General features: G+C 38.2%; 1 protein-coding gene across 1 annotated transcript; it reads right to left on the bottom strand.

Annotated features, from left to right (window-relative positions):
• Positions 1-478: 478 nt before the first annotated feature.
• MYLIP (myosin regulatory light chain interacting protein) lies at positions 479-14,726 on the bottom strand. The gene is made up of 6 exons (XM_005420979.2): positions 14,531-14,726; positions 5,472-5,657; positions 4,535-4,732; positions 4,031-4,195; positions 2,180-2,600; positions 479-1,855 (listed from the first exon to the last, which is right to left on the bottom strand). Exons 1-6 carry the CDS (start codon positions 14,611-14,613, stop codon positions 1,766-1,768), a joined length of 1,143 nt encoding a protein of 380 aa, XP_005421036.1. The 5' UTR covers positions 14,614-14,726; the 3' UTR covers positions 479-1,765.
• Positions 14,727-15,062: the final 336 nt, after the last annotated feature.

The raw sequence follows: 15,062 nt of genomic DNA, 5'->3' as shown, positions 1-15,062 counted from the left end.
GCACAGCCCTGGAAGTGCTGGAGCACCATCTCTCCAACAATGTAAAAGGAGTTAGCAAGTCTGAATAGCTCCAATCAAAACATTGACACCAACACATCTGTAATCAAAAACTTGCTAGACAGGACTACTGAAACTCCAACCCTCTACTCTCAAGATGCATTTTTTAATTTCTCTCATTCCCCTGCAAGATACCTCCAGGTATATTGCTCCAAATTTGGGGCAATTTATTGTAGAAAATATTCTTCACAAGGTCAATTTGGAAGGCTATGCTGCAGTTTGAATATGTCAGCTGTTTTAAAGTTCACTGTCTGTAACAATGTCAGTTTTCTTCCCTCCTTTGCATGCACTTGAGAAAACCTCATTACCTCAAATGTGACAAAATATTCAAGACTCTAAACATGAAAATACTACTTTGTGTTTTCAGTTCAGTAATGCCTCAGATGAAGTTCAGAACTAAATCAGTCATAGCAATAACACAAAGATTTTTAAATTCCTTTATTAATCTGAATATAAAAAAGACAGAAGCTGCCTACAATATAGGACAAAGCTCTTGCTTCATGAGGAAACAAAATTTTCTTTACAAAGTGAAAAAATAAATACCCTCTTAGAGTAAGGTTTATATGCTAATGTGTCATAAAAAAGTAGAGTTTTAATATTTTGACAAAATGTCTGTGCAAAGAAACAGATGCATAAACACACATTACTGCTACATTAAGGCAATATGAAAAGTATAGTCAGAGAATTTCAGTAAAGTGACAGTGTACTTTTCTAGCTTTGATTAAGCCAGTATTGCACCCAAACGTGGTCTCCAGTTCTCTCTGTACCCTGGAGAAGACACTAGGAAACCAGAGCCCAAAATGCCCAAGTAAGGGGGTGGAAATGAAAAACATTTTATTGGGTAGGTAATTTCCTGCTAAAGATGCTAACTGAAGAAAGCATTTAAAATTATACAAAACCCTTAAAGATTACTGGTGCATGTTTAATAGTTTAAAATCAGTCTCCAAAAATAAAGCCAACTTGAAGAGCAGTTGCCTGCAGCTTCCAAGACCACCAGCCAAAAGTGGACTGTGGGAAACTTGGGAGTACCCTGCCCACTGAGAGCTGTGAATTAACTGCCATAGCAGTGCTTCCACAGGACACTGGCAACCACAAGACTTTCCTGACCAACCCTCAACAATTGAAGATTAACAATCTTGTCCTCCCTTTCCAAAGCTATTCTTTCAGAATTGTTTTCTATTTAATAGAATTCTGAGTTAAGCACAACTGCTTGTAACTTCAGTTTAAGAACTAATTTTTTAAAAAGAGATCTCTCCTCTTAAAAGCAGTTTACTAAAAGCAGAAGCTATGAGCCTTACTAAACTGGTATGTGTAAAAGCAAGTTTTACTATTAAAATAAACAGTGCAACTGTACTAAAAAGGATTTAGAGCATGTAAAAGAAAAGGCTGCGTTGCTTTAGCCAGGTACATCTGCATGTGTACGCCACACTTCTCCAGGGTTACCAAGCTTTGTGGCAACACTGCTGTGCTACAAACTTATGGATCATTCTTTAAAGAACATGAATCAATTACACTTCTACTCTCAGAAGATGTCCCAAACCATTTTGGACATGCTGAACAAAGAATATTTATGTTAAAAATGCAGTAATTTTTTTTGCTTCAGATCGTTGATAGGTGCCAGAGTGATTGCCTTCTTCACAATCAATGGTTGCATTTCTTATTAGTGCAGTTTGAAGAGTACATGATGCATTTGAAGTGTGTATGGAGATCATATCACAGTCAGATTGAGAAGACTGGTGTGGGTTGGCAAGTACACGTGCTGGACATGCTCTACACGAGATCTGCAAACAGGACACGACTGGAAAGGAAGAACATTGGGAAATTAGTTTACTTTGCATTTCGAGAGTCTCTGCACTTCCTGGAGACTTCACATACACAATAACAGTACTTTTTCCATCATCCCATATTTAAGACAGGGTATGAGCTCATTCTTAGCCTCACCACAAATTACATTAGCATATCATTTAAACAGAATGCCCTCTGAAATTAGTTTGCCACAAACAAAATTTTAGTAGTTTTACTAGAACATCAACACAAACATATTAATCTATGACCATCAAATATAAAAAAAATCAAACCTTCCACACAAACTGGTAACTCATAACTTAATAGCTGTATTTACCTGTAACTGGGAAGCACAGGACTTGCAGCAAACTGTGTGGCCACAGGGACAGAAGGTTGAATTTATCTCTTCTTCACAACACACCATACAAAGCATGGACTCCTTCAGCTTGCGGAGCTTCTCTTGCAGGGCTTTTGTTTGTTGGCAGCTGAGACCCTCACAGTTGTCACAGTTCATGCTGCTTTCTGAAGACTTAAGAGGGGAACTTGGTGGGGTTTGATCACTTCTTGAAACAAGATCCACAATGCCAGCATTATAAAGAGCTCGCCTTGCATGATCATAAACTTCTTTTGATGTTCTTTTAATATCAAAGACATATTTTTTACCAAGATTAATGTTTTCATTCAGAAATAGAGATGCTAGGTGACCCTTTAAGTCTCGACTATACTGCATCATGACAGCACTGGTAACAGTGTCACACCTATAAAGCAATAGGACAAATGCAAACTTGGTTAGTTATTTCAACAGAACGATCCTACAGTAATTTGTTCCCAAAGTTGAAGTAACAGCACTGAAATTGAAGCAATTGAAACAGTCTGAGGTAATATTTAAGCTCTTGAATGATCTTTGCATGAAAATTCTCATTTGAAAAGCATAAAATGGAAAGTGACAATTACTCTACATCTTCAAAATGAGAAGTGTCTGGTAAAATGGAGTCAGCCTATAAAAGGGACTTAAAAGAATTATGCTAACAAACAGCAAACAGTTGCCTAATCCACAGTTCAGCCTGGCAACACCTTTTTGCATGGCATTTCCAAACGTTGCCCTAAAGAATTCCAATTAAGAGTCTTTGGCTCTCAGTTTTTATCATAGAGTCAAGTAATGTAACCCAATTCCCACCCAGTACTTTATATGCTAGTATTATGCCATTCTGAAGGGAACCAGTGTAAATGGAGTATAGAGAATTAAGGCATTTGTATTGGCCGCTGTGTGTTTCAGCTACCCTAACCATGCTTGTCACATATTTCAGTGATCCAGTTGAATCTTCAGAAGCCTATTAAGGCATATCACTTCTCTAGGCAACACAGGAAGGAAAACACAAACAGAACAGAAGGACTACAGCCTCACAGGGCCTAAGGTCCAAGATCTAAGCTTATGGCCAAATGCTATTGCCAAACTAAAATTCTGCTTAAATTAAAATCAAACTGCAAAGGACAGAAAATTATAAGCAGATAGAAAGATCAAGAAGTAATTGAAATTAGTATGTGATAGTTAATTTTAAGAAAACACTGCTAAGTGTGTTTGACAGCTAGTCTTACTGATCAGTGTTGGACACCACAGTAGGAAAGAAAGGGGGTTGAAAAGTTGCCCACCAACGAATGAGTATAGCACCCCACCCTCAAAGAACAACAGGACAGAGACAGGGAATAGCTGCTGGCATGAAGCAAAATCCTGAGCATGTGAGCAGGGACAGAGGAATTGTAAAAAGGTTTAAATATATGGGATGGGAAGGTGACATACAGATAACCTAATAACTGAAGGAGCCAAATAAAGGATCTACAACATTCTGAATGACCAGATCTTCCCCACTGCTCTCATTCTCTCTCTTACATAGGAACAAAAAATTATGTATTGCTTATTAAGTATCAAGGAACATAAAAAGTTTATACTCTGAAATGCTGTTATTCACAGTGGGAAAATTTTGCATATTTTTCTTGTTACTCCCACCCCACAAAATGGAAAGTAGCAAAAACCTGTTCAGCTTCTGAACTTAAGAGGAAAAGAGAGGCTGCAAAGGCAATGGAATTTTGCAGAGTATTTCCAAAGTGCAGTTAGACTGCTGGCTGCTTAAGCACTTAGATCAAACGCTGGAGAAGAGCAGCAGCACATGACTCTAGGGGCAATACTGACCTGTAAAATGCATGTGTTTCTGTAATTGCTCTGTAGAGTCCACTTGCTGCCCTTGTACTGATCATCTTAAACAAGAGAACCACACTATTACCAGACTCCTTGGTAACAGTCAGATATACATTCTTTCCAGACTGAGTTGCCATTTGAACAACAGGATAAGCAATCCTATAAATTAATGTCAAAAAAAGAAAGATTATTTAGTTGTTAATGATTAGGGCATTTTCCACAAACTATTACAGTGCATTTTTATCAGAAGTTACAATGATTTCTGATGGTAGTCAGCAATGCTGATTGAAGATGCTGCCTTAAAAATAGATATAAAAATCAAGATTATTAAGGTCACTTCTTTATCTTGATTACAAGCATGTACTGCTCTCAGACCCTACATCCCAATGGTCACTTTCAGTAATTCTCAGAGCCATTTTGTGTATTTATGTGAAAACTAGGGGTGTGCTCCAAATTTTTGAAAAATTGATCATGCAAACAGTTCCAGAAAACACATACCTGTTGATTGGACTGAAGTCATCTTTGCAGATGGATATGCCTTCAGGGCCAACACCAATAAGGAGTTTTTGCCCTTCACTGTCTCTCACAGAATGCCACTCTACCCCGTAGTTCTCCAGTGTTGTAACAATCTGTAGAATCTGGTATTCTGCAGATGCTTGACTTAGACCTTCTAGCTCCTTGTGCTTTGTAATAATGCTGTTGATAAAAAGATTAAGGATAGGTGAAATAATTCAAGTATCTGCTGTTACTGTCAGCAGCTTGTTTTAACGTGGGTTTTTAGATGACCTAGTTAAACAGATTAGTAAGTGCTCCTGACCTGCTTTATCTGTCTATAGATTTCCATCAGTTATGAAGTGGAAATAGTTGAGAATTACCACAACATCCTGAGAATGTCAAGGAGAAAATAATGTGCATTTGCTTAGAAATGAAAAAGCTACATGTAATCAAAGCTTTCCAAATAACACCACCAGCCCCAACATATTTCCCTGAGCTACCACTAAGTTTATATTTAAAGAAAACACTACAGAAAAAGTATGACACATAATGTTTCCTGATATTCAGGAGCTATGAAGATGTTTCAGAATTCTGTTTACTTTTCAGAGGAAGGGTACTAAGTCAGAAAAATTCCTTCATTCACAAGTACAGGTCTAAGACATAATTACAATTTTAATACCCTGCTCCAGGTACTTAAATGTATCTGTATTTCCTCATCTACCAGAGTTTTCATAAGAAAAAAAATAAACTAACAAAAAACCACCCCATAACTGAGCTTAAAAATTTAACTGAAATCAGAACATCAAACATTCAGGTTGGAGATTTTGAACTCCAAAGCTATTACTGTTAAATTACTCATTTACACTATATCACCAGCAATTAAATGCATAACAAATACTGTTGGTCTCCAAAAAGGAAACTAGATCATTGTGCTTTTTACCTCTCCAAAATGGTAGTGGTGAGCTCTTTTGCACACAACTCCTCATAATTGTACTTGGCAGTGTTCTGGTTATAATCTCCAAACTTCATCTGTGCCAACAATGCACTGAGTTCAATTGCATGCTCTGAAGAACACTGAAGATTACCAGCAAGAAGATCTTCTTTTATATGCAAGAAAAACATATGCCTGCAACACAATCAGAAACATTTGCTCACACAAATTGTTACATGATATCTGTAACCAAGACATGTAACAAGTAACATCTCAGCTATGTTTGGTAATCAAGAATTTGCGATGAATGCACCAAGGAGATGAAGCCCGGCACAAGGGAAAGAAAAGGGCCTCCATCTTTTTCTTTACTTACTCTTAAACACGAAGCTACAACTGAAGATGGCGTTTAAAATCACTACTAAAAGAAAAGAGCACTTCACCATCATCCTGAATATCTCAAGAATAAGACCTGCTTTAACTCCTAAGGCCACTTAGTAAGTTCAATTTAGTGAGTAAAATATCAATGAAAGATTTCAATTAGCTTCCGACGTTCACATTTTTGTTGTGATTTACAAGTTATTTTCATTTCACAAAAGCAAATTTGGGAAGAGCATCTGAAAACATACACACTTCTGTTACCAAGAGGGGAAGCCTTACTCTACACACTGGAAATGCCCCCGCCCCTACAAGCCATGGTGTTTTTGCCAACAACAGGATTAACAGAGTAACTTGAAATACCTGAAAAGGCACTGGGGAATGAAATAGAACAACAGCTATGGTGTAAGGACTCGTCAGAACAACCTTTGCACTTGAGACCAAGAGAGGTTTGACAGCTTGCTGAAAACTCAAAAAGCTGCTCTTAATTATCTAATAGGTTACTTGACAGACAAATCAACATTTTCACCAACATTAAGAGCAGCATGTCATTATCCCCTATGGGTTGGCCTAACTTCTATAGATCATCCTTGTTTTCCTTCAGGGGACACAATATAAATTTTTTACTATTTAAGGCTCAACATATTTATGGAAGCCAGATGGAGAATTATGTATCACAGAAAAGAAATATTTCACTAAATGAAGCCTAGCACCCACAGGGATGTGTCTTGGCTTCCACTGGAACCCCACATTTACTCTTCTAAAATGAAGTTGAATCTACTTTTAAGAAAAGCTTTACTGAAGCTCTGTATTTAACCTCTCATCACTAAAGTTGAAGATGCTAGTAAGCGATGAGCTTTCCTTCCAATTGGAATTTTGAATATCTTACATATATTCTGTTGTAGTATTCTATAATTCCTCTATGCAACAAGGCAAATAGGACTTTTTTCAGCATCATGAGCAATTACAGAACTTGCAAAAGTTGTGCTCTTTCTTAGCTCTATTGGTAAACGTTACAACTAAGAAGATACCAGCCCAAAAGAAGCCCAATATCCACAATTTTTTGAATGAAGACAAAACAGAATTGGTATTAAATTATCCTGTAAGCTTTCCTACAGTCCACTTCCTGCAAGAATTCACAGCTCCAACACTTCCCTTTGCAAACCATTTGTCATGCTACAGCATCATGCTAGTTGTGATGCAAGTGCTTCATCGCATCACTCTCAAGTCTAAACACCAACCTACACCCTTCAGCAGTTGTAGAGGGGGGGGTCTGGTGGAAGCCAATGTCCTCACACTGTGCAGGACACAACTTTAAGTGGCAAGAGGACCAGACTTTCAGACAGAGTTGTGTCCACTGTCAGCAGGTTATTCCTTCTTTAGGCTTTTTTTTTTTTTTTGAGAGAGTCAAACTTCTGCTTCCATGTGTTTCTCCTATTCTCCTACCTTGCAGAGTCACAGCTTTTTGGGCTTGGGGCCCAGAAGGGCATAACTGCAGCCTTTTAAGATTTAGTTGTACAGACTCCTTTTTGTGCTCAGCCCATAAATCTAAAGAATTCAGTAAAAAATAGGAAAACACTAGGGCCAAAATAAATTAAAATAGTAGACCTTTCCCTAACTCTAATCAACATTTCATAATATAAACAGCTTCTCATGCACTCTTGATCCTCTGACAATACTAGAACAGGATTTCCAGTCATTTTAAGTACTAATTAAACAATTTCAAAGAAAGATTAGACATTTTTTTCTCATTAGCTAAAACACATTTACAACTATCACACCTAAAATCTTGTATCTTCAGGGTTTTTTTCATATGACAGCACTGACTACACAGGGTAAAGCCAAGAGTTCTCCTCCTGCTGGGAAGACCTTGACACCTCAAGGGAGGTGAAAACCAAAATATTGCTCCTGCAAATACAGATGAATTACAGATATAGCAGATGCATGGCTTATCACATTCCATTACTACAAAGCCAGTAAAGGCATAGGAAGACAAATGGGTTTAAGGCACAATGTGAAGTAGCATCACGTCAGCTAATGTGCAGTAACTTTCTGTAACTGGCTCACATCACATAAGGGAAAACATCTCACAAATACTCAGCTACTTTGCATTTTTTTGATAAACAGAACAAACAGCACATGAAAAAGACAGTTATTGCAAAGTAACTAGCTATGCAAATTCAGTCCATCTGCACCTAAATAACCTAAACTGCACCCATAACAGGACAGTGAATGACTTCACACTGACCTGTTAGAGCAGATGGCCTGAACCAAAGTTCAGGTAGCAAATTCTCTGCCGCCTTTCTTTTTTTGTGTGTGTGTGTTGGTGGGATTTTTTTGTTTAGACTCTAAGTGTGTTTGATGAAGAAAAGGCACATAGAAACTGAAAGACAGTGAGGGTTATGAATACATCAGAAAAAGTGGTTTTGATTAGCCCATCCAGCTGCAGAATGCACTACTTCAAAGTTATATTAATATCCATTGTAAAATCATTCCTCTTCAAAGGTCCAACATGACACTAGCCACAATCTGATAACAAACACAGACTTAATTTTTTTTTACACTAAACTAAACAAAGTCTTTTGATCCTTAAAGAAAAAGGCCTAAGAATGTGATTTTATTGCTGAATACAGTCAAGCAAAACTAAAGCTTCAGGATCCTGGATGCAGTCCCTTATCTAATTCTGCAAATTCTAAAGGACCTGACAGACTGTCTTGTAGAAAACCTGCTCATGTCACAGATACTATTAGTTAAAAGAAAGGATTTATATAAGTTTTTGTAAATTAGATTGTGCCCTAAACACTTCATATGCAATCCACCATCCTATCTCTCTCTTGGAACCTTTAGATATGATAAAAACAAAATTTAAGACTTTTGTCACCTCTAAAGATAGTCAGGTTGTTAGTAAAAAGATACATTTTTTTCAAGGGATTATTTCAGCACTAGTGTTTTAGACTTAATGGAATTCTTACCTAGCAAGTTTTAGAACAATGAACTGTTAAAACTAAAAACTGGGCTGTTTTTAGGTTCCGTAAAGGCTGCATTTCCAACATTGATGGTAGAAAATCTAAAGCTCATCCACGATATAAGAAACTAAATGTTTTTGTTTCTGCATCATTCACACTTCAGTTGCACTTGATACATTAATATTACATGTTACAAATTTAAGAAGTAAGTGAAGTCAGACCAAAGGTATGTCTGACTGTTCCTACCCCCTGCCCCAGCCCCAACATTCTCTTAGCACATTCTGCAGCTTTTTACTACCAAGAGCTCATTTTTTGCCAAGGGCTCATTTAGTCTTTAAATATCCACAACTCTGAACTTTGCCCATCAATTGTTGTGACTCCTAGTCATCTTAACACCTGCCAGACATGTTGGGACATTGATCAGCTAGTGGCAACTTTAAGGACAAACAGAACTTCCCATGGCACTTGTAGCCCAAGTTCTCTACACGTGAAGCATCAGTGCGAAAGACAGTCTGTGTAACCCAAAATAGCCTTTTCTGCCCCTCTAAACCCCATGCTACCTACACATACCTGTGCATTCAATTGTGGAACATTTCCTGAGTTTGGCAGCTCAAAACACTACGTAAGCATACTGACCAGAGGGCAACACATGAAGTTTGCCAAAGCTACACTCCATCAGTCACTGCCCAGACAGATTTCTTCCTTTCCAAAAGAACAAAGGGCAGTTTTACAATTAGAACAAGACCAGATTTTCTTTGAGCATTAGCTACACTGGTGATTTTATAGTCATTTTGCATCCTTATTTTTGGATCCACGTTCTGCATATAATTTAAGATTTATGTACATACAAAACACTCAGTAAAATCAAATGTGGTGTGATTAATGTATTGCAGTTGGATGTAAATAATTTGATACAAAAACTGTTGAAAGGGAAGGTTGCAAGATTTCAGCAGATGGTCCATTTTACAAAAATGTATAGCTATCAAACCAAAGCCACATACCCAGATATCAATCACATTAATTGCTTTTTGCCTCCCTCTGAAGCAATTTATGCAGGCTGACAATACTGAGCACTGGTACCAGAAAGAGACATCAACTTCACTACAATGGAATTCCAAGAGGGGGCAAATCACCTAGTAAGTGTTCATCCAAATGAACTGGCAGTAAGAACTCTACAAAAAAATACTATAAAAAGTACATGTAACACAAGATCATATTTTCTTTTGTAACTCATTGAAGACAATTATGTGCATTAGGAATCAAGGCTCTGCACTACTACTAGTAGTTTCAACTAATATTTTTTAATCAAGACAAGGGAAACAGAGCAAATAGGTAGCTAAAAAATTTAAGCTCTAAATTTAACTGTCAGTGGAGGAAGTGACAAACACCAATCCTTTACAAAAAGAGGTGTCTGCATATGACTAACGACCCCTAGACGCACAGCCAAAAGACCTCATTCTCTTGCCAGACTACTGGCAAGAATCTTGGCATACCTCCCAAGGAACTACCTGTTCTCTTTGGGGTATGATTCCTTACCACAGGTTGATGCTCTTTCCTACTGTGCAGTACATTTACTGCTCTGTAGTCTAAAATCAAAATTAAGAGGGATGATTGTTCTCCCTAAAAATATATTGATGAAGATTTCTAAATCAATAGAAAAAAGCAGACAAGGCCACCCTACCTTAAAAAAAGCAATGTTTTTTTTTTCCTTTTTTTATGGTCCTCATGATCTATGTTCTTCATTGCTCATAATAGACTGGATAAAAGGTTACCAACTGCAAATAACTCTGACTTAGACAAACAGATCCCCCAATGTCAATCACACATGCTTTCATTGCCTTGTAACAAAGGCCACACCACTGCTGCGCTGGCTACCCAATGTTATAGGAGTAAAGGCAAGAAAACCATCCTGTTGGATGTATCTGACTCCTCAACAGATCCAAGGCCACTCTTAATTTCAACTAGCTCATCAATACAACTGGACAACACAGCAAAAATTGTACTTTGAAAATATAATTCAAATACTGGCAAACATCACACAACTTTTAAACAACCTCAAAAACAGTAATTGCCACTTTCAAGGTTGGCAAAGCACAGCTCTTTTGAACACTTCATGATACTGTGTGGCTCACTAGAATTTGACATATTTTGTGGTTTACATGTGAACATTTGACTTTCAGTCGTGCTACACAAGACAAATAATGCTGAATTTAAACCTAAACCCATCATTCTCCCAGACTGCTGCCGGGCACCATGGGTACAAGTTTCCAGACTCCTGCGCTCCACGTTCCACAGCAGCCTGTGGCCGATGCCCGGAGCTCTCTGCCCTGGGCAGGGGTTGCGATATCTCAAACCGGAGCTGGCTCCCGGGCCGCGGCCACTCCCGGTCCCTGCCCGCGGACACCCGCACCCGGCACGGCAGGACCGCCCGGCCCGCACCGCTCCTGGGCACCTCCTCCCGGCCCCACCCCCGGCAAAACGTCTCCTTAAAATTCCGATTAGCGAAGTATAAGCCTTTCTCTAAGCCCTAGCTCCTTACTGCAATTCAACACTTCACAACATTTGATACATGAGCCACCCACAAGTCATTCAGTAAAGAAGTGAAAAGCAAGTTTGCTTTTTTTCCATCCCTGACTGTTGCACGACCTATCAAAAAAATACAGAAAACAGTGAAAATGAACAAGACACAAGCCAGAGTTATGATCTCGATCTTGGACCATCACACGTGTCTTTAAGCAGAGGTAACAATCCTTTTCAAGCCAGTGTGATTTTCCATGCTAAAGAAAACTTACAGCTAGCTCTTCAAACTCCTCTAAAGCAGCACACTGTTCACATCTCAGACTTCTATCTGTAAATCTCTGACAGCAGCAGATTAAATGTGAATGACATTCTTGCACTGAAGCACTTTTATTCCATTGAAAACAATTCTAAACTATGAAATCATGTGGTGCAGTTCAGTACTAGGTAGTCAAATAAAAAACCTAAAAGTTGAGATCCAAAGAAGAATAGAAATAAACTGCTTTTAACCCTGTAAAAGAAGTGTAGAAAGGGTTTCTCCACGTAATTCTCAGATTCTCAAAACACTTAGTGAACATGGTTTGTTGCCACAGTGGTCAGAGGTAAACTTATAACCTGCTCTGTCTTTGTGCTCTGTAGCGAGAAGGCTACCTTGTATGAGAATATTAAAATTGGCTGCAATCTTCCTCTGGGCTGGTAAAGATAACAGAAGCAGAGGTCGACATTCTCTTGCCAGATCGGCTTTCACAGCATGTAGAAACCTGAACATTAAATTGCTACAAACAAACATACACCTGAGTTTTAAACTCAAGTGCAAGGCAAGGGTCTCTAATGAAGCACTGCAACTGGGGTTGGCAAAGGTTCCTAAGTATACAGAAAAAACCCTTTACTTTTTCACTCAGTCACAACGCCTGCCATTATAATCATGATGAAGCACATCAACAAAATTCAGAATCACTTGCAGCTTCTCAGATTTCAAAGGCGGTCTCAACATGCATCTAATTTATATGTAAAAACAGGATCAGAAGCTGCAAGTAAAAGACTGGAAAACTTCCCGAGCATTCTTCACACACAGGACCACAAGGCAACAGCTCTGCCAGAAATACCCCACACATCAAATATGGATACAACAGCTAAAGGAAACTAAGGACACCCATCGCTTTCTTCATCAAGACTTTGCAGATAAAGATGAAACAATGTGTCAGCTTTAACTGTACAGCTAATCCTTGCAATTCTATGACATACCTATTGATTTTTAAGTTTGGCAACAGGTTTACAAGTTTTTAATCTTCTCCTTGATGTTTACACACTAAGTATGAATTCACAGTTACATGCACATGTAAGTCCTCAAGCAGATCTGAGTAGAAAAAAAAGCCACTCTACTAAAACTCAGTGTCAACAATCCAGGAGAATAGACATTTACCACAGGCACTGGAATTCTAGACTTCCTACATGTGGACTACTGGGCTTACACAACTAAAAGGCAGTTATTACAACTTGACATAAAACTTGTATTTGGTTTTAGTATATTTCTTCTGATGGCCAAGCCTGGGTTAATTTTTAAATCGTTAAAAATATTAGTTTCAGAACAGTCTTAACACATAAAAGAAAGCTTGCCCCACCTACATCCTTTTAAATCATCTTTACAGTGGAGAAATACTTGCTGCTTTGATGTAGGTGTATAAACTCTGTTACATTTCAGCTACACAAGCCAGTATTTGAGGCCCTTGGGGCATGTTTCACCAGTTCAACCTCCCTATTAACTTCCACCTCCTGCCAGGTCTTGCATTGACACTGTTGAAGGCAGGGACACAGACATCTGTAAAAGCCTTGTGAAGCTGAACAAGTATTCATCAATGATAGCATAAAAATGCCACTTGGAGGTTTCCTCAGATTTTCACCCTGATTTGCTTTGTGAGCAGAGACACATCCAACATGCTCAGGGTAATCTCTTCTGCCTCATCAGGTATGAAATTGTGTGGCTCCTTTTGTTCGACTCAAATCCCGTTTGTTATTTGGTTTTATACTCACCAAGAATATTTAAATAAGAGTTTCTTTAAAGAAAAATAGTCCACCATATGCCATGGATAGCAGAAAGTATTTCCTAAATGAAAGTATATCAGAACTGGAATTCAGTTTAAATGCATTTGCCTAACTGAAACTATTATCCAGGACAACCATGGTCTACCACCACAGCATTCTGAAAACTTCAACCATATGGATGAGCCGGAACCACTGCCCCCCAAAAGTCTCTCCCCTACACATGAGATAAAATAAATTCAAAACCTTTTTGCTATAAAATAAACATCAAATCAGACTGTCAGCCTCTGACCAAGTTCTTTAGACATTCTGTGCAAAAGCACCATGTTGTACTCATGGTCTTAATTCTGAAAGTACTAAGTTGATGATTCTGAGAGTAACAAGCCCAGGTGAGTAGTGAAAATGGGTTTTGGCATTATCATAGAGACACTAAATTTCAATTGGCTCCATGCATATTAACTGTACTATCCAAAACTAACAGGAAAGAGTAGTTGAAAGGTCAGCATTAAATACACATGTGTACAGCATTATTTAAACAAAATTCCATTGCAATTCATGTGGTAATCAAACTCAAGGAGTAAAAGCAAGTGTTCCCTAGTAATCTTAGAAGACTATTTCTTCTGATTTAATAACAGTAGGACAATTTAGTTAAGAGGACTTGCCAGAGAAGCAGCCAGACAGCTGTTTCTTTTGTAGCCTCTAAGGGCCTGTAGCTATATGAAAGTTACTGTAACATAATACCAGACAAAAAGGAATTCAGCAAGTTTTTTTGCACTGTGGGAGGAATTATTTCCTGCCTTTCTGTACTAGTGGTTCAGAATGACCTAGAGTAACACCACAGAACAGAGGTTACTATCGGACACAAAAATACCATATAAAAAGTTTGCTACTGTAACTTAGTTTCTTCCAGTTCCAGCACTAAGGGTTCAAAAAATTACACTCATTGCTTACCGGCAGCTACGTGAAGCTTAATGTTGCAAATTCAATTAAATTTTCTCTTTAAAAAAAGCAATAAACTTCAAAAACACTAAGATTTTAAAACTACATAGAAAAGTCAAGCAAAATTACCATACGATAAAAAAATAAAAACAGTGTGCAATCACTTTTGTAAGTTAAAAAAATTGGAAACAAAATATTAAATTAAATCTGCTTACAACCGTATTTACTCACCTTGTCTGTTCCTGTAAGATAAGATGTGGCTCAACAAAAAACTTGACTCTCAGTTTCAACCGATATGGGGCTAAACCATCCATCTGCTGGGAGATCCTGTTCCTCAAATTCAGCCATAGATTCTCCCCTTTGCTGCCAGTGAACTGCAGTCCAAAATAATCAACTTCTATAATCCCCAACCTTCTGCAAACCTGAAAGAATAAGATTCTTTACAATCAGGCTACATAACAATGAAAAGTAACATCTGAAGTGGTCTTTTAGACTGCTCACTTAAAACGCACATACAAAATCCTGCTGTTACCACCTTCATACAAAGGCTTAATCACTCGGATTTTAGGTTGCATACAAAACAGCCCAGAAAAAAAGCACTAAGCATAAACTAGAAATGTCTCCACTAGCCAAAATACACATGGGCTTCCACGGTCACACTTCACCCTCAGGACAGACACTTCAGAGGGTCAGCAGATTTCCACAAGAGGAGAATACCTGCTCCTCAACATCATAGCCAGCAGCACTTGCTCGGCAAGGAGGA

This window comes from Geospiza fortis, unplaced genomic scaffold, assembly GCF_000277835.1.
Source record: "Geospiza fortis unplaced genomic scaffold, GeoFor_1.0 scaffold104, whole genome shotgun sequence".
Classification (NCBI taxonomy): Eukaryota; Metazoa; Chordata; class Aves; order Passeriformes; family Thraupidae; genus Geospiza; species Geospiza fortis.
The sequence above is the reverse complement of the archived record's forward strand: the minus strand, read 5'-3'. Positions and strand labels throughout refer to the sequence as shown.

Coding starts and splice junctions, on each gene's coding strand:
- MYLIP (XM_005420979.2), bottom strand. CDS start 14,613: ATGGATGGTTTAGCCCCATATCGGTTGAAACTGAGAGTCAAGTTTTTT. Junction 4,733..5,471: donor ACCACTACCATTTTGGAGAG/GTAAAAAGCACA, acceptor TTTTATCAACAG/CATTATTACAAAGCACAAGG. Junction 1,856..2,179: donor CCTGTGCTTCCCAGTTACAG/GTAAATACAGCT, acceptor CTTCCTTTCCAG/TCGTGTCCTGTTTGCAGATC.